The 25,131-nt window shown below is 45.8% G+C and overlaps 1 protein-coding gene across 2 annotated transcripts in view; it reads right to left on the reverse strand.

Moving 5' to 3' along the window:
• The window catches only part of LOC149470725 (leukocyte antigen CD37-like), a 391,182-nt gene extending 366,313 nt beyond the window's left edge, over positions 1 to 24,869 (reverse strand). For both annotated transcript variants that reach the window (XM_089660914.1, XM_089660920.1), the window contains exon 1: positions 24,663 to 24,869. In XM_089660914.1, coding sequence (XP_089517040.1) covers positions 24,663 to 24,783 — 121 coding nt within the window. In that variant the 5' untranslated portion in view covers positions 24,784 to 24,869. The remainder of the gene's footprint in view (positions 1 to 24,662) is intronic.
• Between the last annotated feature and the right edge of the window lie 262 nt (positions 24,870 to 25,131).

The raw sequence follows: 25,131 nt of genomic DNA on the forward strand, positions 1-25,131 counted from the left end.
TGGAGACAGCAGCAATGGGAGGCCGTACAGGGACCCATGAGACACTGTGGACCTGGCAGCAGCATGAGGAGGCGGTACAGGGGCCCATGGCAGATTAGGGGCCTGGCAGCAGCAATGGGAAGCCCGTAATCTGCCAACACCCTATGACAAAAATGGAACACACCAGCAGTGTGAGGAGACCTGAAAGTGGCACATGGCAGAGTGTGGCGATGGAGACAGCAGCAATGGGAGGCCGTACAGGGACCCATGAGAGACTCTGGACCTGGCAGCAGCATGAGGAGGCGGTACAGGGGCCCATGGCAGATTAGGGGCCTGGCAGCAGCAATGGGAGGCCCGTAATCTGCCAGCACTCTATGACAAAATGGAACACACCAGCAGTGTGAGGAGACCTGAAAGTGGCACATGGCATGACACACTGTGGACCTGGCAGCAGCATGAGGAGGCGGTACAGGGGCCCATGGCAGATTAGGGGCCTGGCAGCAGCAATGGGAGGTCCGTAATCTGCCAGCACCCTATGACAAAAAATGCAACACACCAGCAGTGTGTGAGGAGACCTGAAAGTGGCACATGTTTGGGGCATGATTCATGGCGGATTTAGTCAGTTGTGTCAGGAACTGGTGGTTTGAAATCCAGACTAATCCACGCCTGATTCATTTTTACAAACGTGAGTCTCTCCACACTTTGGGTGGACAGTCGTGTCCTCCGCGGAGTTACAATACCTCCTGCCGCACTAAACACGCGCTCAGATGCCACGCTACTGGTCGGGCATGACAGCCTTTCAAGGGCAAATTCAGCTAGTTGGGGCCAAAGGTCAAGTTTCGTTGCCCAGTAGTCAAGGGGATTGTCTACCTCTGTTGGCAGGGTGCTGTCCAAGTAGGCCCAAGCCTGTTGTTTGAGGTCCTGCTCCAGGTCCACCTGATGCTGCTGCTGCTGGTTAGTAGTTTCCTCACTGCGCTGGTGAAGAAAGCTACTCATCATCGGCTGCAGACTGAGGCAGCCGCTGCTGGTGGAGCTGCCACTGCTCCTACCACCCCACCCCTCCCCTGCTGCCATGGCAGCGGAACGCGAGCGCACAGGGCCCACAGTGTCTGAGGATGGACGTTGGCGCACAAAGGCAGAGACCAACTGACTACATAGGTGGTTTTTATAGTACGTTATTTTGGCCTCCCTCTCAGCAGGTGTGAAAAAGGCCACCATTTTTGAACGGTAGCGAGGGTCCAACAAGGTGGACAGCCAAAAGTCATCCCTCTGTCTGATGGTTATTATTCGGTTGTCGCTACGCAAGCAAGCGAGCATGCTATGGGCCATTTGTGCCAAGGAATGCGAGGGACTCCCTGCCTCCATCTCCACAGCATACTGCCACGGTGCGTCTGGGTCCTCTGTCTCCTCCTCCTCCTCCTCTACCAGATGCTCCTGCTCCTCCACTCCTGTCCGCTGAGTGGAAAAACCACCCATTTCACTCAATAATTCCTGAGCACAAATGTCCTCCTCTACCTCCTCCTCTTCTTCCTGTCCTGCCCCCACAGGGGTCATGTGGCGTTGAGATCTGTGCGCCACGTCTACCGAACCCTGACCAGCCATTGTTAACAGCATTTGTTCCAGGACGTGCAACAGAGGAATGACGTCGTTCATCCCATAGTCCTGCCGACTCACGAATAGCGTGGCCTCCTCAAAGGGCCTGAGCAAGCGGCAGGTGTCACGCATGAGCTGCCAATGGCTGACATCTAAGTTACACAGGGGAGTACCTTTATCCGCTTGTAACATCAGGAAATCGGTGATGGCCTTTCGCTGTTCGTAAAGGCGGTCTAACATATGTAGGGTTGAATTCCACCTTGTTGCAACATCGCAGATCAGGCTATGCTGTGGAATTCCGTTCTGCCGCTGCAGCTCAAGGAGGGTGTGCTTTGCGGTGTAGGAATGGCTGAAATGCATGCAAAGTTTACGTGACATTTTAAGGATGTCTTGCAGTGGGATGGTGGATTTTAGGAACCGCTTGACAACCAGATTGAACACGTGAGCCATGCATGGCGCATGGCACAACCTTCCTTGACGCAGAGCAGACACCATGTTCTTTCCGTTGTCGGTCAACATGGTTCCGATTTTCAGTTTGCGCGGAGACAGCCATCTGTCGATTTCTCTGTTCATTACACTGAGAAGTTCCTCCCCTGTGTGGCTACGTTCGCCAAGGCATACCAGGTGCAGCACAGCGTGACACCGTTGCGCCCTGCACATGTGATATGCCGGTCGGGTAATGGGACTTGGCACGGGGGTGGCGGCTGAGGACACGGCGGAAGAAGAGGTGGTAGTGGCGGACATCTTTTGTGGACCAAGGACGTGCAAACGTGGAGGCAAAAGCGGCGTGACCTGTCCAAGTTGCTGGTGCGGCTGTGCCGGCACCACGTTCACCCAGTGGGCCGTAAATGACATGTACTGTCCCTGACCGTAGTTACAGCTCCACACGTCGGCGCTGCCGTGCACTTTGGCAGAGACCGACATGCTCAAAGACTGGCCCACCATCTCTTCTACATGTGAATGCAGGCACTGCCTTTTTGGCGAAGAAATGACGGCTTGGCACTCTCCACCGCGGCGCGGCACAAGCCATCATTTCTCGGAAAGGTGCTGAGTCCACCACTTGGAAAGGGAGGGACTGCAGCACCAGCAACTTGGACAGGAGGACGTTCAGCTTTTGCACCGTCGGGTGCGTGCTCGCAAACTGTTGTCTCTTGGAAACGGATTCCAAGAAAGACTGCTGACGGAATCCGTGAAGAGGAGTAGCAGGAGAAGGAGCATCTGAATGAGCGGAAGATGCCAACGAGCGACAACTCCCCTCAGCAGAGGTGTTGGAGCATTGACTGGCTGATAGAGGGCGATTGACGTCGGGTGACAGAGCAAGTAACGGAGCAGGTGATGGAGCGGGGGCTGGGGCAGGCAGAACCGCCGTATCTTTATCACGGTTTTCCCAGGCCACCAAATGGCGACGCTGCATATGCTGCCGCAACGCTGTAGTCCCAACATGGGCCCCCTGGCCACGCTTGACTTTCTGGCCACATAGTCGACATACGGCTACGTTTACTTCCTCGGGCGGCTTGACGAAAAATTGCCACACCGCCGAGTAGGAAACTTTGCCCCCGATACTCCTCACTGGCTGACTGCTACTTCCTCCGTGCACACCGGCACCACTACTGGCCGTGGTGGTGAGCTGCAGTGGAGCTGGTGCTCTAGTCCGTGGCCGTTTGCCTCCACTGACACTGCTGCGACCCTGCTGCTGTCTCCTGGGCAACCCACCGACTGTTTTGCTCGCTGCCAAGCTGCCACCCTCTTCTCCTGATGATGCGGAAGCAATAGCCTGATGACGACGAGGCTGCCAAGTGCGATCAGCCTCATCATCATCAATTAGGGTCTCCGCCTCACTACTAGCCCCCTTGGCTGCGTGTGGGTCAGGAGACAGACCTGTCTCTAGACCGGCTACCGAGCCACTCTCCTCGCCACTACTTCTTCGCCTGGCTGCTGAAGAGGCGGATGTCTCCCCCCGTTCCTGACCGCCCTCTGTTAGCTCTTCCTCACTGTACAGTGGGGCTGAGCCCACAGCATGCGATACTTCGCTTGGTGAGGGAACACTAAAGGACAGGGGCAGGTCGAGGACACGTGATTTCAGTGGGCTTGCTCCCGGGCCATGCCAACTAACGGTTGTGTCTGACGTACCCACCGACCGTTGGCTGTAGGTGTCAGAGGTGACCTGGGAAGAGGAAGACGACCGAGCCAACCAATCGATGACGGCAGGGTTGTCGGTGGAGACACAACCGTTGGATGACACCGGGAGCAATGGCCTCTGGCTGCGACTAGTGCTGCCTCGACCCCTTCCTCTGCTGCCACGTCTGCTCGCTCCTAAAACATTGCCTCCTCTGCCACTCCTCTGCATGTTGTCTGACATACTCTTTAATTCAACGATTCTGTGTCCCTGAGTAACAATTCTGTGTCCCTGAGTAACAATTCTGTGTCTGTCCCTGAGTAACAATTCTGTGTCCCTCAGTAACACTTCTGTGTCCCTCAGTAACAATTATGTGTCCCTCAGTAACAATTCTGTGTCTGTCCCTGAGTAACAATTCTGTGTCTGTCCCTCAGTAACAATTCTGTGTCCCTCAGTAACAATTCTGTGTCCCTCAGTAACAATTCTGTGTCTGTCCCTCAGTAACAATTCTGTGTCCCTCAGTAACAATTCTGTGTCCCTCAGTAACAATTCTGTGTCCCTCAGTAACAATTCTGTGTCTGTCCCTGAGTAACAATTCTGTGTCCCTGAGTAACAATTCTGTGTCCCTCGGTAACAATTCTGTGTCCCTCAGTAACAATTCTGTGTCCCTCAGTAACAATTCTGTGTCCCTCAGTAACAATTCTGTGTCCCTCAGTAACAATTCTGTGTCTGTCCCTCAGTAACAATTCTGTGTCTTTCCCTGAGTAACAATTCTGTGTCCCTGAGTAACAATTCTGTGTCCCTGAGTAACAATTCTGTGTCCCTCAGCAACAATTCTGTGTCCCTCAGCAACAATTCTGTGTCCCTTAGTAACAATTCTGTGTCTGTCCCTCAGTAACAATTCTGTGTCCCTCAGTAACAATTCTGTGTACCTCAGTAACAATTCTGTGTGTCCCTGAGTAACAATTCTGTGTCCCTGAGTAACAATTCTGTGTCCCTGAGTAACAATTCTGTGTCCCTGAGTAACAATTCTGTGTCCCTCAGTAACAATTCTGTGTCCCTCAGTAACAATTCTGTGTCTGTCCCTCAGTAACAATTCTGTGTCTGTCCCTGAGTAACAATTCTGTGTCCCTCAGTAACAATTCTGTGTCCCTCAGTAACAATTCTGTGTCCCTCAGTAACAATTCTGTGTCCCCGAGTAACAATTCTGTGTCCCTGAGTAACAATTCTGTGTCCCTCAGTAACAATTCTGTGTCCCTCAGTAACAATTCTGTCTCCCTCAGTAACAATTCTGTGTCTGTCCCTGAGTAACAATTCTGTGTCTGTCCCTGAGTAACAATTCTGTGTCTGTCCCTGAGTAACAATTCTGTGTCTGTCCCTGAGTAACAATTCTGTGTCTGTCCCTGAGTAACAATTCTGTGTCTGTGCCTGAGTAACAATTCTGTGTCTGTCCCTGAGTAACAATTCTGTGGCCCTCAGTAACAATTCTGTGTCCCTAAGTAACGATTCTGTGGCCCTAAGTAACGTTTCTGTGGCCCTAAGTAACGATTGTGTGGCCCTAAGTAACGTTTCTGTGGCCCTAAGTAACGATTCTGTGGCCCTAAGTAAAGTTTCTGTGGCCCTAAGTAACGTTTCTGTGGCCCTAAGTAACGATTCTGTGGCCCTAAGTAACGTTTCTGTGGCCCTAAGTAACGTTTCTGTGTCCCTAAGTAACGTTTCTGTGTCCCTAAGTAACGATTCTGTGGCCCTAAGTAACGTTTCTCTGGCCCTAAGTAACGTTTCTCTGGCCCTAAGTAACGTTTCTCAGGCCCTAAGTAACGTTTCTTTGTCCCTAACTCTCTCCCTCAATACAGACAGCTCTGCCTCTCTTGAATGACTGGAGGCAAATGGAGAATTCTAAAATGGCCGCCATTTACAGCTCGACCATTACACAGTGCTGGCTGGCTGGCTGCTGATTGGCTAATGCGATCACATGTCATGAATGAATGCATTATGGGTCAGCGCGCCTTGTCTGCGCGCCTTCCCAGACATCCCCGCTCCGTCGCCGCACATGTCGCCGCCATTTTAGGAAAATTTTCCTAATATTCGAAACTAATTCCACTTCGCCTAGTTCGATTCGCTCATCTCTAATTATAAACAATATAATTTATTAACACTAACAATACAAACATAAACGCAGTGCAATACTAAAACATAACACAGTGCAAACAAACCAAACCAACCACCCACAGATAACAGTACATACAATGCAAGCATCGTCAGGCAGGCCGGGTCAAATATCAATCGGGCAGGTAGGTACAGGGGGAGCAAGCGGAGAATGGTCGGGGTCACAAGTCAGGTTCAACAGGTAGCAGACAGCGAGGTACAGAGGGTCAGGCAGAGGGATGGTCAGGAACGAGCCGGGGTCAGAGCAGGAGAAGTCAGCAGAGATCAGATCAGGCAGGGTCAGCGACAGGAACAGGGACAGGATACAGGAACAGGATGCAAGATACAGGGCCCAGGAAAACACATACACCAAGGCCGAGTCTGCAGGTCTGGCCATCCCTTAAATACACCAGCATAAGCAGTTTCAGGTGTTTTGCTGGCTGCAAGGTTGAGTCTCTGATTGCTGGGAGCACCCGCTGGCCAGCCCTGGTACTGCAGCTCATAAGGCAGGTGATACCCACCATTGCTAGCCAGTCCATTCCTGACAGCTTCTTCTTGAGCCACTCCTTTGTTGCCTTGGCCATGTGTTTTGGGTCATTGTCATGCTGGAACACCCATCCACGACCCATTTTCAATGCCCTGGCTGAGGGAAGAAGGTTCTCACCCAACAGTACATTGCCCCGTCCATCATCCCTTTTGATGAATCTTCCCCCCACCAGTCACTCATTGCATAGTTAAATAGTTGGAAAGGTTGAAGAAAGACAACAGGTATGTGTGTGTGATGTCAATACCATTTCCCATATTGCACTTCCCTATAACACCACCGATTGTGGCAGGGAGTTCTACATCCTTACCACTCTGACAGTAAAAAAACCCCTAAGCAGTTTATGGTTAAACTGCTTCTCCTCCAATTTCATTGAGTGATCTCGTTTTCTAAAGGTCCCCGAAACTGAATAGTTTTTTCCGTATGCTAGAATCACCATTGAGGTATTTGTATATTGCTATCACATTTCCCCTTAAGTGCCTCTTCTTCAGGGAAATAAGTTTAATGCTTGTATTCATTCCCCATAACTTAGGTCCTCCGGTCCCTTGACATTGCATACTATTGCTGAGCCTATGATCTACTAGGACACCCAGATCTTTTTCCATCCTTGGTTCCCCCAAAGGTTCTCCCCATAACAAGTACAGTGCCTTTTATTTTTAGCCCCCAAGTGGATTACTTTACATTTTTCAACATTAAACCCTGGTTCACACTAGCTCGACATGAAAGTCACTGCGACTTCCAGGCAATTTTGCTGTACAACTTCTCAGCGACATGGTACGACTTCAAAGCAATTTTAAAATAAGAAGCATTCCTATACAACTTTAATGGATCAGTGTTATATTTTTTTTTAACCCTCAGCTCTCCTTCCTGCTGCCTAAAAACTTCCTCCTGAGCGTAGTGGAAACATATTGCATTTTTTGTGTGTTTTTCACGTGTATATTTGCTTTGCACATAGGGCAGCCCATTCACTTGAGCTTGTGATCTACTAGGACCCCCAGATCTTTTTCCATCCTAGATTCCCCCAAAGGTTCTCCTCTTAGCGAGTAATGTGTGCTCATATTTATAGCACCAAAGTGCCTCACATTTTTCAACCTTCAGTCCTGGTTCACAATAGAGCTCCATGAAAGTAGATGCGACCATGTTCGCACTTGAGTTATTTTGCGTGTTTATTTAAGTATAAACCTACATTGCACATATATCAACCCATTTACTTGGATGGGCTGCCCTACGCATGAAAAGTGCCCAAAAGTAGCTCTAGAACGTATTCAGTCATGGTCAACAATTAGGCTGTATTTGCATCTGCATGTTTCTGAATGCGTGGCAACCCACACAGAACACGCATTTTTTGCCACACATTACAGGCATTTTCGAAACTCATGGCAAAATGTGCATTTTCTGCGCGAGTTACCGCTCTTTTGGAAAAATGCATTTGGGAACCCAACCTAAATGATAACACAAGTCTGACATGCACTGCTGCGCACTTTCGAAACACACAGCAAAGAGTGTAACATGCGTTTGGTGGGTGTTGCTGCATGCTTTCTAAACGTATATTTTATGTGTGGGTTGTGTGCGTTCATAGACATGTAGATGCGAATGCTGCTGAAATTGCAACGCATGAGCAATGCATATTTGCTGCATGTTTCTCAAACATGGGTTGGCTGTGCCTTTGGAAACACGTAATGCAGACTAATTGTTAATGATATCCCAATCAAGGTTAGCAGATGCATGTTTTGCTGCCACGACTGAAAAGGTTTCTAAGCTACTTTGGGGTTTTTGTGGTGTGTAGAGCAGCACATTCAAGTGAACAGGTTGGCCTATATGCAATGCATGTTTACACATGAAGAACATGCAAAAAACCATGAGCAGGAACAAACATTTCCGCTACGCTTTTTAGGCAGCAAGAATGACCAGGGAGGAAAGTTGAAGGTAAAAAACCCCCCTGAAAACAGAAGTTTCAGCAAAGTCGTTGCAAATAAGACAAATGTACGACTTGTTGGCAATTTTACATTAAAGTGTATGGATCGTTGTGCCTCAAGTTGTGTCAAATAAGACAGCACCCATTATAATCTATGTGTTTTCACTTCATCTGCAATTTCACATGTCACCAGAATGTCCTCAGTCTCTGGAAAATTGTGATAGTGTGAACCAGGGCTCAGTTGATATATGGTAGGTTTCATTTACCACCAACAGATGAATTGGAGGTGCAAGTCTAGAATATGGTCTAGATAAGGACAGGAGAGGGTGCAGTCTGAGTGTAGTACATTCACATATACATTGTAGGAAAAACAAACTGGCAACTCGCATGCTAATCATTCAAAATCACATATCATCAATGTTTGGCCTATTATGGTGAAACTCTCAGCAGGGAGTCAGAATACAGTCCAGAAAAGTACACAGGACTGTCAGCTGGATGTACCTATGAAACTGAAAAGACACCAGAAGGCGCCAAACTAATTGCAGCTTACACAACAATAGCAAGTATGTACAACATTGAAAACTCACAGGGGTGAGCTCCACAACAGAGTACCCACAGCAAAGGGGGTAAGATGATGGCTGCAGAGGCTCTTCACATGCAGGAGCCGCACAACAAGCCGTGCCACAGAGATCCAGAAACAGGCCAATCACAGAACCTGCAGATACCCAGCCGCTATATCACAGCAAGGACAGACAGCCTTAGAGGGTGAACATGGGACTCTCAACAACCATACAGCCTTGCACCTTCTTGCTCACAGACATCCATTAATTCCACAGGTCATGACTGCTCATCTTTTATCCAGGACAGAGAGATGGCTGACATTTCTCTTAGCATAGCAGCCAGCCTATGAACAGTCTTACTGATTCTCCATCCACACCACCAGCTCCCACCACTTACTCTGGGAACAAGCTACAATGTGAATTAGTTAAAGTGGCTTCCATGCTGACAACGGAATTAAAACAAGGTTATATTGAACTGGGCCAACAGCTGGATAACATTGAACAAAAATGGATGACAGGGTACACAGAGTGGTACAGAATACATCTCAAATCTCAGTACTCCAACATCTAGAGGAAGCACGAAACAAAAAATAAAGATGTAAACCATGCAAATTGTGTAAATTAAACTAAAAAAAGCAGCAAAACACCAGAGATATCCTCTCCAAAGAATAAATCAAAATAATACATATTATAATACGTATTACATACGTGCAAAATAGCAAATTGAATTAAAAATTATCTAAATAGATTGCATAACCCAAAAATATCAGTAATAAATTCCCAATAAAGTGCAAAAATATAAGAAAAATGACCAATAAAATCAAAGAATGAAACAACGTAACATTAAAGTGCCGAGGTGCCATCTGAGGTTGTCAGAGGTGCTGCGGCATCCTTGCTAAGGATGGCATTCAGATAAGGATGGCATTCAGCTCTGCTGAACAATACATTGGCAGAGCAGGAATGCAGTCAGGACAAGCAGAAGGAGCAGCTAGTGTGTGGGGTCCTGCACCAATCAGGAGGCAGCTGAATCCCGCTAGCAGCAATGAAGGACATGTCTGGATGAGTGGGGAGTCTGGGCAGACAGGGTTGCTGTTAGCGCTGTACGGCTCAAGGGGGGGGGGGGTGGAGTCCTGGCTGCCTCTGCTGGGGAAGAGGTGGAGGAGACACTGAGAGGAGACACCACCAACACAGATGACATCAATGCTCTGCATCAGTGAGGCTAACAAGACTTGCAGGACCCAGAGGTGACAAGAATGGACAGTGTCCAGGACAACCTGCTCTGTACTCTGCTACATGCAGGCTGCCATTGCTTTGCTAAGGAAGTAGAGTTGTCTCCAGGTCTAACAAGTGAAGTACTGGTGCTCAGGTGTTGCTGTTGACATTGAGGTGCCCAGGTGGTGCCCAAGTGTTGGTGAGATGCAAGTGCCCAGGTGTTGTTGGTGACCTGGCAGTACCCAGGTGTTACAGGTGACATGATGGAACCCAGGTGTTGCAGGTGCCCAGACTTGCATGACATGATGGTGGTGACCTTAGAATATCTGCTAAAGAGCAGCACATTTATGTGCCGGGAACACGTGCAAATTTTGAACTGAGCCTTACATTGGGGTGCCTCAAGACTGAAAATAATTTTCAAGGTTGCCCTGACTTAAAAAAGGTTCAGAAATGCTGGTCTAGTGTGAAAACCAAGAATAAACAATCCTAGGAAGGTGAATTATATAACAGTCTCCTTGAAAACGTGCAGTCCAATTATAGGGAGATTAACCTGATAATTAGGCTTGGTTGTGACATTTTGTTCATGCTCTTCATTGACTGAGACAGGCTTGGTCCGGGTTCTGGGTACGGGGTGTGGGCTGAAGCTTCGTTTGCCCTCTGTTTCCAGTGGTTAGTTGCTCTTTGCTCTGACTTCCAGTTCTGGATCCCGAATCGAGGCTTGGTTGCATTACTGCTTTCGGGAATCGGATTGAGACCAATGGCTGGTTTTCGGTTTTTGGCTTAATAATCAAAGTGTTTACTGACAACTCTCTATAAGGGGGTCAGCACATCTAGTAAGCCTGCATCTTGCCTATATAGTGGTGCTGGGTGTCACCAGTGAAATTGGGAAGATCACTGAGTTTGGACTGCACATTTTCAAGGAAACTGTTATACAATTCACCTTTCTGGGATTGTTTATTCTTGGTTTTCACACTGGACTATTGGTTTCATATTTAGTACATTTTAATGTTACCTTATTTCATATCTTTGTATTTTATGGGTAATTTTTCTTATATTTTTGCACTTTATTGGGAATTTATTACTGATATTTTTGGGTTATGCAATCTATTTAGATAATTTTTTAGGAAGCACACAGCAAGATAGAAAAATGTTCTCAATGTTATCATTTCTGTATTCAAGCTCTACTTTAATCCGTCAAGATTGAAGTGTAATGCTGCACAGGCTTGCTCTACCAGACACAGGTGCTCTTCATTTACAGAACAACAGAATCCAACTGCCTTAACAGTGCCTAAACCAGATGGTCCATCCAGAGACATTACCGAGAAACCACATTTCTACCAGACCAAAGAAGCAGTTATGCATTATGCCAGAGATGACCCTGACCTGGAAGTCCTGGACAAAAAAAAATCCACATCTTTGCAGATACTACTCCCGAAATGATTCAGAAGAAAAGGGCTTAAAATCATTAATGCTACCCCTGGCGTCTCACAATATATGATACTGATAGGCATACCCATTTAGGCTCTTTTTTTAATATAAAGGCAAGAATTATTCCTTCTCAACGCTACCTGATGGTGAGTAATTGCTAGCTAAATTGGGCCAAACCCTACCAATACCAGCACTGCTGTCCTTTAGCCCTGTTGTAGTCACAACTTCAGAAAAGTTTAAACCCAATAAATCTGTGACTTGAACAGCACCCGCTGACATGATGATCACCACTCACTCACTCACTGAAGCTCTCCTACTCAGTTCCACGCTGAACTCTAACTCCGTTGATTCACTGACCTCTTTACATTTCTCAGTATACCTAAAAAAAAATCATATTGTTCTAGCTACGTGGTCCAATGAGAGCCATTGTAATACGTGTCCAAACACTAACAACTGTTATGTATGCCTACTATCTTGAATGCCTCTCTGTGGTTACAGTATTTTTGGCCTATTGCTCTGATTGTCTCCACACCATGTCCTCCTCCTCCTTTCCCATCTCTGTCTTATGTCTCATAACAAGAATGTCTCCTTCAGAGGTCTCACCTGGACCCACTCACCCAGACCCAACGGTCGTAAAGGTGGTGGGTTTGGTCTGCTCCTGTCACCGCAGAGCACCTTCCGAGTCCTCCCAAACCCTCCCTCCCTATCCTTCTCCTCCTTCGAGGCCCACTGCGTTCGACTATTCTCCCCAACCCCACTGAAGATTGCTGTGATATACCGGCCTCCTGGATCACTTTTCCTCCTGGCTACCCTTCTTCCTCTCCTCTGAGCTACCCACCATCATCCTTGGGGATTTCAACATCCCTGTAAACCTCGACAACCCGGACACATCCCATCTCCTCCACTTAACCTCCTCCTTTGCACTTGCACACTGCATACAATCCACCACCCACTCCAACGGTAATATCCTTGATCTCGTCTTCTCCAACCGCTGCGCTCCCCACAACCTCACTAACACCCCCTTCCCTCTCTCTGACCACAACCTGATTACCTTCTCTATCTCCTTGTCCTCCAACGCCTACCCCTCCAAATGTCACACTACTACCAGCCGTAACCTCCGCAACCTTAACCCTGCCCACCTCCACTCTACAGCTGATAAACTCCACGACAGCATCCTCCCCCTGTCCTGCCCCGATTTGGCTATGACTGCCTACAACAACGCGCTGTCAACAGCCCTTGACTCACTAGCGCCATTAACCACACGCAACATCAGACCCCGACCGCTCCAGCCCTGGCAGACTGATCACACCAAAACCCTCAAACGACACAGTCGTGCCCTGGAGCGACTATGGCGCAAAACAAAATCCCAACAAGCCTTCACCCGCTACAAATCTGCCTTCCACACCTACACCTCCTCCCTCCACGCAGCCAAACAAGCCTACTTCCTGACCCTCATCAAGGCCCTCTCCTCCAATCCTTGCCGACTCTTCTCCACCTTCAACTCTCTACTCTCGCCACCCCCACCTCCACCCAGCACCTCACTCACTGCCCTTGAGATTGCCAATCACTTCAAAAACAAGATTGACACAATTCGCAAGGACATCGCCGCAACTCACACGCCCTCTCAACCTGTCCCCTCTCACACAGCTACCCCCTCATCCCCCCTCTCCCTCGACATAACCCGCAGGGACTTTGTTGCTGCTCAAACTCCCTCCAACCCCGTTCCCCCTCACTCAGCTACCCCCTCATCACCCCTCTCCCACGGCCCCACCACTGCTCTGACCTCCACTTCTACCCCACCCTTCATTCCTCATACTGAAGCCCCCCCCAACACTTCACACCTTTGACCTTACTACCATCGAGGAAGTCTCCAAGATCCTCTCTGATGCTAGCCTCACCACCTGCCCCCTCGACCCTATCCCCTCACAACTCCTACGACCTCCCTCCCCCTCCATCCTACGCTCCCTCACCCACATCTTTAACCTCTCCTCCGGCACTTTCCCCTCCCCTCTGAAACATGCACACATCACCCCCATACTTAAAAAGCCCTCCCTGGACCCCAATGACCCAAACAACCTCAGACCCATCTCCCTGCTCCCATTAACATCCAAACTCCTCGAGCGGCTAGTCTACACCCGCCTATGCTCTCACCTCAATGAAACAACCTCCTCGACCCCCTACAGTCCGGCTTCCATCCCCTACACTCCACCGAAACTGCCTTACTCAAACTCTCCAACGACCTGCTAACCAGCAAAGCTAATGGCCACTATTCAGTGCCCCTACTCCTTGACCTCTCTGCGGCCTTCCACACAGTCGACCTCCCCCTCCTCCTCAAAAAACTACACTCCCTCGGCCTCAGAGATTCTGCTGTCTCCTGGCTCTCATCCTACCTGTCACAACGCTCTTTCAGCAATACCTATAATGCTACCACCTCCCCCTCACTCCCCCTCTCTGTTGGGGTCCCTCAAGGCTCCGTCCTCGGGCCCCTTCTCTTCTCCATCTACACCTCCTCCCTTGGCCAACTCATACACTCTCACGGCTTCAACTACCACCTATATGCCGACGACACACAAATCTATCTCTCAACCCCCCACCTCACCCCCTCAGTCTCCGCCCGAATCACACACCTACTAAGCGACATATCTGACTGGATGTCGCTCCACTTCCTTAAACTGAACATCTCCAAGACCGAGTTTTTTGTCTTCCCCCCAGCCCGGACACAACCCCCCATTGACTTCTCCATCATGTCCAACAACGCCACCATCAAACCCGTTCCGCAGGCCAGAGTACTTGGTGTCATTCTGGACTCCAACCTGTCCTTCCAGCCCCAAGTCCAATCTTTAACAAGCTCATGCAAACTCCACCTCCGCAACATCGCCAAAATACGCACGTTCCTAACCCCAGAAACCACTAAACAGCTCATCCACTCCCTCATCATATCGCGACTCGATTACTGCAACTCCCTCGTTATTGGCCTGCCTCGCCGCTGGGTATCCCCGCTTCAGTCGATCCTAAATACGACAGCCAGACTCATTCACCTTTCCAACCGCTCCATCTCCGCCACCCCCCTCTGCCAATCCCTCCACTGGCTTCCGATTGTGCAACGGATCAAATTCAAAATCCTAACACTGACGTACAAAGCCGTCCACCACACTGCCCCGAACTACATTACTGACCTAATATCCAAGTACCACCCAGCACGCACACTCCGCTCCTCACAAGACCTCCTTCTCTCTAGTTCCCTGGTCTCCTCCTCCCATGCCCGCCTCCAGGACTTCTCCAGGGTGTCACCCGTCCTCTGGAACTCCCTGCCCCAACCCATCAGATTATCACCTACTCTCCTCTCCTTTAGGCGCACCCTGAAAACCCATCTCTTCAGGGAAGCCTACCCCATCCCCTGCTAACCTGCCGACCTCCTCCTCCTACCCCACCCCCTGCTAACCTGCCGACCTTCCCTGGTCTCCTCCTCCCATGCCCGCCTCCAGGACTTCTCCAGGGTGTCACCTATCCTCTGGAACTCCCTTCCCTTAACCCATCAGATTATCACCTACTCTCCTCTCCTTTAGGCACACCCTGAAAACCCATCTCTTCAAGGAAGCCTACCCCACCCCCTGCTAACTTGCCGACCTCCTCCACTCTTCCTACCACTCCATCCCCCACAGCTATCTCCTCCTGTGCTACCATCCCCTCCCTCCTAGATTGTAAGCTCGAAAGAGCAGGGCCCTCAATCTCCTCATGTTTTGCATTGTATTGTTATTGTTCTGTCACATGTTCTGTCCCCCTTTGTAATGTACAGCGCTGAGCAAACTATCGGCGCTTTATAAATACTGTATAATAATAATAATTTGCATTTAGTTGTCAATGTTGTCTCGTTGCCGCTTACTGTTATATTTTCTAAAAAGTTGGGGCAGTCCTTGTAGTAGACATTAAAAAGAGGTCTCTTAAGTTGATAAACTTATGGTCTGCCTTTGCTTACTTATACAACTTGCTCTTCCACCTTATGTAGTGGGGGTTATTATGTCAATGTTTACATTTTGTGGCTGAGGGGGCATACATGTCTCTCTGTTAACCATTTCAAGTCCAGACACTTTCACCCCTTCCAGTCCAAGCCAATTTTCAGCTTTCAGCACTATCACACTTTGAGTGGTAATTACTCAGTCATACAACACTGTACCCACATGAAATGTTTATCATTTTTTTCTAGACAAATAGAGCTTTCGTTTGGTGGTATTTGATCACCACTGTATTTTTTATTATTTCTATATGTTTTGCTTAGTTCGTGTTATAAAATTGTGCAAATCATTTTTCTTTATAATTTGGGCCAAAATGTGTTTGGCTACATTTTTGTGGTTAAAAACAGTTCAAACAGTTTATATTATTTAGTCTGTTTGAGCTCTATAGAGTCTACAAACTATAGGATATATATATTTTAAAATTGACCAGTTGAGACCCTAAAATCCTGGACACTGGTATGAAGTGTGGGCAGTGATCAGGACACTGGTATGGCAGTGATTAGGATGCTGGTATGGTGGGGATCAGGACACTGGTATGGGGTATAGCGGTGACTGGACAATGGTATGGGGTAAGGCAGTGATCAGGATGCAGGTATGGAGTATGGTGGTGATCAGGACGCTGGTATGGCAGTGATAAGGATGTTGGTATGGCGGTGATCAGGACGCTGGTATGGCATATGGGGTGATCAGGATGCTGGTATGGGGCATCGTGGTGATCAGGATACAGGTATAGGGTATGGCGGTGATTGGGGTGCTAGTGTGATGTATGGCGGTGATCAGGGTTCTGGAATGGCAGTAATCAGGGTGCTGGTATGGCATATGGCAGTGATCAGGGTGTTGGTATGAGGTTCGGTGGTGATCAGGACATTGGTTTGGGGTATGGCGGTGATCAGGATGCTGGTATGGTGGTGATCAGGACAATGGTATGGTGTATGGTGGTGTTTTTGTGCGCACTGGGACAGGTGACCGGGTCCTGGCTCCATTATTAATTTTTCCTACACAGAGGTAGTGATCAGGAACACAGGGGGACTAAACAGGAACACTGTGGCTGGCTGGCTGGTTGGCACAGCAGTCTGTGAGTGTACAAGCAGCCTGACAGGCTGCTGTACACTCACAGGCTGCAGGATCGCTTTTTTCTGCTCTCACACTGAGAGCAGAGAGAAGCTATCTTTACTTTCACTTTCCAATGTTTACTAAGTGATTGGACACAGCAATCACATGGTAAAACACCAATCACTGGGCTCCCAGGTGCACACTCTATGAGCCGCGCAGGACCGGGCGATGAGGGCTTATGTACATGTACATTAGCCCTTATCGGCAAAGCTTTCCATCTGCCCATAACCTATAGACGCAGATGGGAATCTTTGCCATTAAAGAGGTTAAAGGTCCCTCCCCAGGGTGCTCCCTGATGAGACTACTTTTTCATATGGACCTTGAGTCCAGAGAAAAATGTTGGGGGGACAAGCCAACAAGGTTTTCTCTACAACATCAACTCAACTGTTAACTTAAAATATTCATGGTAATTTTTCAACAATTTGTTTTCCTAGTCTTTTTTTTAACTAACTTTTGTCTTTCGTGTCCTAGAAAAAAAAAATAGGAAAACAAATTGTTGAAAAATTACCATGAACATTTTAAGTTAACAGTTGAGTTGATGATGTAGAGAAAACCTTGCTGGCTGGTCCCCCCAACATTTTTCTCTGGACTCAAGGTCCAGATGAAAAAGTAGACTCATCAGGGAGCACCATCCCACTTCTCCTGGAAAGCAGTTCTTGGGTTTCGTTAATGACTTTAGTGCTACCGACGCCATTTATAAGAGGGTGATACTAGCATTTTTTATGATGCTACAAATCACTTAATGTGACTTCTATTATATAACATATAGGGATTAAATCTCCCACTGAAATGCATTACAGCATTCTCTTTTTATTGTTCTTTGGGTGCTGACATTGTAGCACTGCAAGAAACATATTTTCCCCAGACCTTCACTCTAAAACCCCTTCATAGACAGCTTCCTCTCTCCTACTATGCTAATGCATCAGAAAGGAAAAGTGAAGAATCCTTGTTTAGACGAATGTCCTTTACTAAACTAAAAGCTATTAAGGATAAGGAAAGATGCTACCTACTAATTAAATGGCTCCTGGGGAAGAACGAATCACTTTTCTGGTCTATTACGTCCTGAACTCCAATCAATTGTGTTCTTCGCAAAACCTTATCTGCTACCTTCATTCTGAAGTAAAGATTCATCATGGCGAGAGATACTAATCTAGCTCTAGACCACGTTTTAGATGAATCCTACAATCCTGTCTATTGACCTCCTTCTAAACAAAGCACACAAGCAATATTCCAGAATAGATTATATGTTCATTCCATCACCAGATCATGAAGGAAGGCTTACGGTGCCGCTCCAAGCTAGACCGTAGAGAAAAGTTCACCCTGCCAGCAAGGAAAGAGGGAACAGCATCCTGGAAAGGTTCCAGTGACTCCAGTGTTCAGAAAGGACAGACGCCACTCGTACCAACCCAAAGAGTCAAATGTGTAGAGAGTGGCCTCAGCCTCCGGCCATGCCCACTGGCACGTTTCACCACACCCACGTGCCTTGATCCCAGAGGTGCCTCTGTGATCAAGCCCAAGTGGGCGGGGCAAAATTCATGAGAGGGCATGACCGAAGCGGCAGCTGAGGCCGCTCTCTACACATTTGACTCTTTGGGTTGGTAAGAGTGAAGTCATTCCTTAAGAGGATTCCTGATTCAGTTGTCTTCGAGATTCAAAAAAGCCCACAATAAACTCATTGTTTCTAAGACCAAAGTGTATCAGGATTTGCTTTCCAAACATAAACACATAACTGGGATCTCCTCCCTCAAATAGAACATTCTCATACAAAATTAAATCTCTAATTAAATGTCTAACAACCAGAGAAGAAACATCCTTGAGATGGACGCAATATAAATTCTTCACATGGAAGGACAAGGCTTTTCTTCTGGTGAACAAGCTCAGAAAGCTCAGAAAGGAATGGAGTTCAAACAATTTATTTATTTTTGTTATATTATAGGTACTTATGTAGTGCCAATTAATGCAGCGCTTTACATATATATTGTACATTCACATCAGTCCTTTCCCTCAAGGAGCTTGCAATCTAAGGTCCCTAACTCACATTCATACATGCACAGACTAGAGCTAATTTAGACAGGATGTCTAAATTTAACCTACCAGCATGTCTTTGGAGTGTGGGAGGAAACCAGAGAACCCAGAGGAAACCCACGCAGGCACATACCAACTCCAGGCAGGTAATGCCATGGTTGGGATTTGAACTGACAACCCTAGTGCTGCTAGGAAGAAGTGCTAACCAATTAGCCATTATACTCAAACTCACGCTTTACTAAAACCTGAACTTAGTGATGGGACTCTTTCTCAGAATTTAATATATACTACAACAAACTTTATCAATAACTCTCGTTAGACTTTACATATTTGGTTCAGAAGTTCTTCAAGACATTGCGACTCCTGACTCTTTCTACACAACATGCAGAACTGATGCAAAGAAATTTCCAGGGTCATTAAAACACTAAAACCAAATAAATCCCTGAGACCCAACTGACTTCCTAAGTGTTATTATATGAAATTTGTGGACTTACTGATGCCCCACCTAGTCTTATACCTTAACCAATTGAGAGATGGTACACAAGCATTGAAGGACAAAAATAAGACATATATTAATGTGAGTCCCAAACCACAAAAAAAAAAACCTTCAGAAGTATGACATTAAAGACCAATTTCTTTGATTAATTGTATCCTTAAAATACTTAAGAAAATGCTTGCTTTACTACTGGACTCTTTTTCAAACTATATATCCATAAAGACCAATCAGGATTTATTAGACATCAACAAATGTCAGACCTAATACGTAGCTCACTGAATCTTATTTTGGTGGTCCATTCACAATGGGACTCCCCTTTGACTAGAGGAGCTGTTATTGTCCTTAGACCTTCACAAAACATTTGACAGCTTGTCCTGGGACTATTTGTTCTCTGTGTTGGAATTCATGGGATTTGGTCCCTCTTTTCTACATATACTGCATGCCACACTCATGCGGCACAAGTTTCAATTAAAGGTTATAAATCTGACCAAATAGCTATACAACGAGGTACGAGACAGCGCTGTCCTTTATTTCCCCTCTTATTTACAGTTGCAATGGAGCCATTGGCAGTTGTCACACAAAGCCCACAAAGCCCACAAAGCCCATCCTGACATTAAAGGCAGTCATTGTGGACGCTACAAGCACAAATGTGCACTATTCGTTTCTCTGCACATAACCTCTCCTCACACAACGTTACCTAATCTACTCAAACTCCTGGCTTTATTTTTGCAGTTATTGGGTCTAACAGTAAATAAGAACAAATCCATTGCTTTAAATATAAATCTATCTGAACCTACAGTAACTGCTTCAACACAATTTTGAATTTTAATGGGCCTCTAAATTTATTCCCTATTTGGGGATTCACTTGACCCCTTCTACACACTCTCTACTCTGGGAACTACCCATCTTTGTATAGAAAACTAATGGGGCACATAGACAGGTGGTCTGGTTTGGTAAATCTTTCTTGGTTTGGTAAGATTTACTTGGTTAAGATGAACATACTTCCCAAACTGCTATATTTGTCTTAGAAACCTCCCCATTGCATTACACAAGTGAGACCTGCTGAAATTTCAGCAAAAGGTTCTTTGTTTCATATGGGGAAATATATGCCCTAGGATCAACAAACTGGTGGTTTACGCCTCTAAAAGTAAGGGAGAATTGGGAATCAAGCAGTACATATAGCCCAATTAGCACTTACAACAAGTAAAGGCCCAACACTACAATAGGTTGATATGGAAGCTTTGTCATGCTCTTTGAACTCTATAGCAGCCATGATGTGGATTCCTAATAGGCTTCTTCTCCCTCATGTTATGTTCTACACTTTCCTATTTGCTAGCTGTATGGGACAGACATTGGACAAGGAAGAAACTCTGTCACCACACATGCCTTTATCTCCCCTATTAAATAACCCAGAGTTCTCTCCAGCACTTTCCTCATATCTATTCTGATGGTGGAAGAATAGGGACTTGTTGTTAAGAAGGGGACTTCTTATCTAGAGATAAATTGCACTCTTTAGCATACTACATAACTAAACTGCAACTGCCTCCCTGAAAACTGGTTCAACATAATCAGATTACTTCCTATATTGGGGGAAAGCTTAAAAAAATTGTCTAGCCCTGATCATTGAAAGCTTTTTAAAGTTCCTGTAAAACTAGAAACCCAGTGAAAGGCCATATTTCAGTTTTATACAGTCACTTGATTGACCCAGATTGTAAGATTTCCTATATGGTACACTGAGGAATAAACCTGTGTTTCATGGGAATTGCCAGAATGGTAAGAGGCCAATAATCGTTGTAAAATTTCCATCAATACTGCTCTGGTAGACTCCAATTACAGAACACCACTAAGATGGTATATGGTCCGATCTAGGATTGCTAAAATGAACCCGCAGGCCTCTACCTGGTGTTTCTGACATTGTGGCCAAGAAGGCGCAATGGTACATATTTGGTGGTGATGCCCAAAGATGAATAGGTTCTGTGTTAAAGTATTTAATTTAATTTGTTCCCTAACATGTATGAACATCGCCAGAACTCCAGAAATTGTTCTCTTTCAGATTGGATAAGTGTAATATTCAATAACAAATTGATATAATTGCATTTTGGACATGAACTGAAATATGGACATTTTCACAGCTAGTCAACAATAGTGGTTTCCCTAAAAAGACTACATGCTTGATATCCTCTAGTTGCCAGGATAGCTATAGCACGTTGTTGGAACCAGTCAACACTAAAACTGGACAAATGTCAAATAAAAATACAACTGGATCATGATCAACAACAAATTGACTTGCACCTTCCATAATATTATGGCCAAGTTCAGCAACCAAGGATACAATAATTCTCTATGGATGAATGAAGCTCAGGAAACATTACCCTGACTGCAATCAACCCCCCTCCCCTATTTACTCTTTTTTCCTATTCTTTTTTCTTCTTTTCTGACCAGTTTCCAAGAAAATTAGGCTGAACATGCAGGCCATTGCACTACATATTTGAAGGAAAATCTAAAGGAAATTGAATAAGAATATTGTATAATACCGTATATGGCCAGCTTTAGTTATTTTAATTCCGATTTCTCAGTAACTTATCTGTATATTACACCATGCTTCCATTAATATAACACCTTACCTACAGTTTTGACCTGGTGAGAGAAATATATTGTCTGAGAATTTTTAATATAGGCAGCTTGATTATACATGGCATTCTACTACTAACTATACTTTTACACCAAGAAGAGATAATCCAAATTAATGGTCATATTGTGATGACTCTGTCTGTATATGCAACTTATTATGGATATGCCTTCTTGGAAGTTTTTGGACAGTATGATGTCTGTACACCTATTTGTTGTCACATTTGCACTGCTTGAGTATTTCAAAAACTAATAAACATATTGAAATAAATGCTGCCTGAAGAACCTCATGCTTAGCACTGGTATCAAATGTTGTGTAAACATCCACGTGGTAAAACCTTGAGAATGCATAAACAAGGGACCAGGTGGCAAATGACCTAGGAGAAGCTTCCGCAGTGACGTGATCATGCTCGCTCACCTTTTTATTTCATAATTCTTTGTAAGCACCTCCTCTTTGTTTTAAATAAAAGGTGAACACTTACACTATGAAATTTCTTATTCCCTCTACTTTAGCGCATTTTTCCTGGCTTGATTTAACTGGATCCCATGTGCTCTACACCATTATAAACAAGCGCATTTAGACCTCTGATACTATTGGGTCTATGCAACTATTAACTCCTTTTGCGCCAACAGTACGCATATATGTGTCCTCTCTGTAGATGGGCCTTGATGCCGAGAGGCTTCATATATGCATGTCAAAATGTAAACAAACCTGTGCCCAGTTACCAGCGCCTATTAGAAAGTCCTCGATTGGGAGCTTTCCGATCATGTGACAGCTGTGACAGCCAATCACCAAGGTCACATTATCATAACCCCGCCCCACCTCCTGGCATCAGAAACCCCTTAAAGGGCCAGGAGGCAATAAGGGATTATGTAGCTTTGTGTATTGCTGTGGTGAAGGAAGAAGCACTTCTCACTTAGGATCACAACTATATCAGTATTACAGTGGACTTGATTTAGTCACTGCAGCAGTTCATAGTAGCCAATCAGCTTCTAACAGCAGCTTGCTCAATTACACTTTGACAAAAAAACCTGCAAGGTGATTGGTTTCTTTGCAAAGCTGTACCAGATTTTGCACACTCCACTTTTAGTAAATCAACCCCAATATGTTTGAGCACTGTATCCATTTATGTGATGTGCTTTTGTGTTGCATTATATTGGTCTTTATGAAAATGTATTTAAAGGGACAGCACAACACTAGTTATTACTTGGGTTGTACAAAAGTCATCTGGTACATCAACTTCTGTACAACCAGCCTGCCCATACATGGATCAAAATTCAGCCAGTACCTGCTAAATTGGCCAAATTTTAATCCATGTATGGCCGTTTCTGCAGTGACCGGCCAAATTTTGATCCATTTGTGGCCCATCGACTTCTGTTCAATTGCCCTGTCTGTATATATTCACTCGATCAGGGGCCACAGGCAATAGGCTGCAGCCCGTATCTGTGTATTCTGATGGTGGGGGAGTCTCCCTGCTGTCAGAATACAATGAACAGAATACACTGGCAAGGATCAAATGTGTGGATAGGGGAAAAAGGTCAATTTCTATCCATCAACTCACTGGTTGAACAAAAAAACTGACCAATGTATTGACAACTTTAGAAGGTTTTCTGGTGTAAGAAAAAACTCTGGCCTGAGCTTTGTTTAAAATGAGCCCAGATGCTCCAAGGGATATCAGCTCTAGTGCTAGTTTTTGAAGGTTTAGGGCCCAATGAACATTTTTTATTACGGTCTGGACAGTCCAGAGCATATTGTTGTTCAGTATTTGTGTTGACATTTCTCTTAGTAGCAGACTGTACAGGGATCCACACTGGGAATACCTTGGAGGACAGTAAGGCTTATGTGCTTATACCTTGGTGGACACTCAGGTAATGGAAGACAAGCCAAACTGAAGGTTGGTAGTTCTGTAAGCGCTCCACAAATTGATTTTGATGCTGGAAAGGTGGAAGTATGCATGTAGGCATCCTTGATGTGCACAGAGTCTAGAAGTCTCCCTGACTGAATGGAAACTTTGACAGTCAGATGGATTATGTGCAACATGTTTGGGATGGAATAAAAACATTTAGAGCCTTCAGATGTAAGATGAGATAAATGTCCTCTTTTACTTTTAGAACAGTAAAAAGGCTGGAATAAAAATCTTAAAACCTCTTCTTAGGTTTTGAGGCTCAAGGTTTATGATTGTATTGGACCCCTGGCTTGGGTCTGGCTTTGGAGTTGGATCCCTGGGTGAAACGAAAGGAGCTCTTTTTGGTTTTAGTGGTAGGAACAGTTTGTTTTCCTGGTCTTAAGCCGGAGTTTCTTTTGCTGGGGTAAATTAGTATTCTTTCTGCCAGTAAGATTCTTATTAAAGTTGTCTAAAGCAGCCCCAAAGAGACATCCTCCATCAAAAGGCATGTGCAGTATTTTTTTCCTTTGCTGTTTCGCAGAGCAACATTTCACCTAAAGAGTTCTCTGCATATTGAGCCATAAAGGCTGCTTTGGGAAATAAGCTAAACAATTTCCACTAACCCATTTACACAAAAGTGTAATGCTGCACGTATAGGCTGTATGTGCTGCATAACTGAATGACCAGTAAAGACAGCAGCTGGTGTCTTAGATATTGGTTTAGTTCATTCTCCTAATGCCTCCTAAATTTACAATACAGCTGTAGCATTTTGTATAACAGAGCCTGATAGCAAAAATAAAGATTTGGAAAGGGTTTCCATATGTTAACAGGATCCTTAAACAGTGGCACATCCTTAATAGGTACAATCAGCAATTTGTTAAGGTGTAAGATAACCAGATCCAGCAAATGGAGACACGCTACTTCTAAAAGTGATTTTTCAGTCATATATAAAAAAAATAAAGTCAGCAGCAACAAAAACTGTAGTTGCTGACTTTTAATAAACACTCACCTGTCCCAGGATCCAGTGATGTACTCAACCTATTTTCACTGGGCTTCAGTCCCCGGCATACTAACTGTGGGCAGCCAGCTATGAATGCTTGCGGCTTCACAGCCGGTTGCTTACTGCGCATAGGCGAGCCGCACTGTGCTATCTACAGGTGAATATGTGCTTTGTCAGAATCCTTAAGTTCATTCAGCATGTCCAGGTCGGTGAGGATCCACATCATGAGGTCATAAAGGCAGAAGTGTACACCTTCCTTCTGATTTGGCTGATCAGTAAATGCTTTTTACAAAGTCATGCATGGTCAGATCCCTCTGTGCAAAGAGAAGCAGAAGCTGTCCAAGAACAGCAGGTGGTAGCATCAGTGTATTCTGAGATCCTGATCCTCATCCAAGTTGTTAACCCCTTAATAAAAACATCTAAAAAACCAGCTCAAGGACTGTTTTACAGACTCTCTGCATGTGGAGATGTGGAGAAA

Source organism: Staurois parvus, unplaced genomic scaffold, assembly GCF_062004578.1.
Source record: "Staurois parvus isolate SC_StPar_1 unplaced genomic scaffold, SC_StPar_1.0 ptg000032l, whole genome shotgun sequence".
Taxonomy (NCBI): domain Eukaryota; kingdom Metazoa; phylum Chordata; class Amphibia; order Anura; family Ranidae; genus Staurois; species Staurois parvus.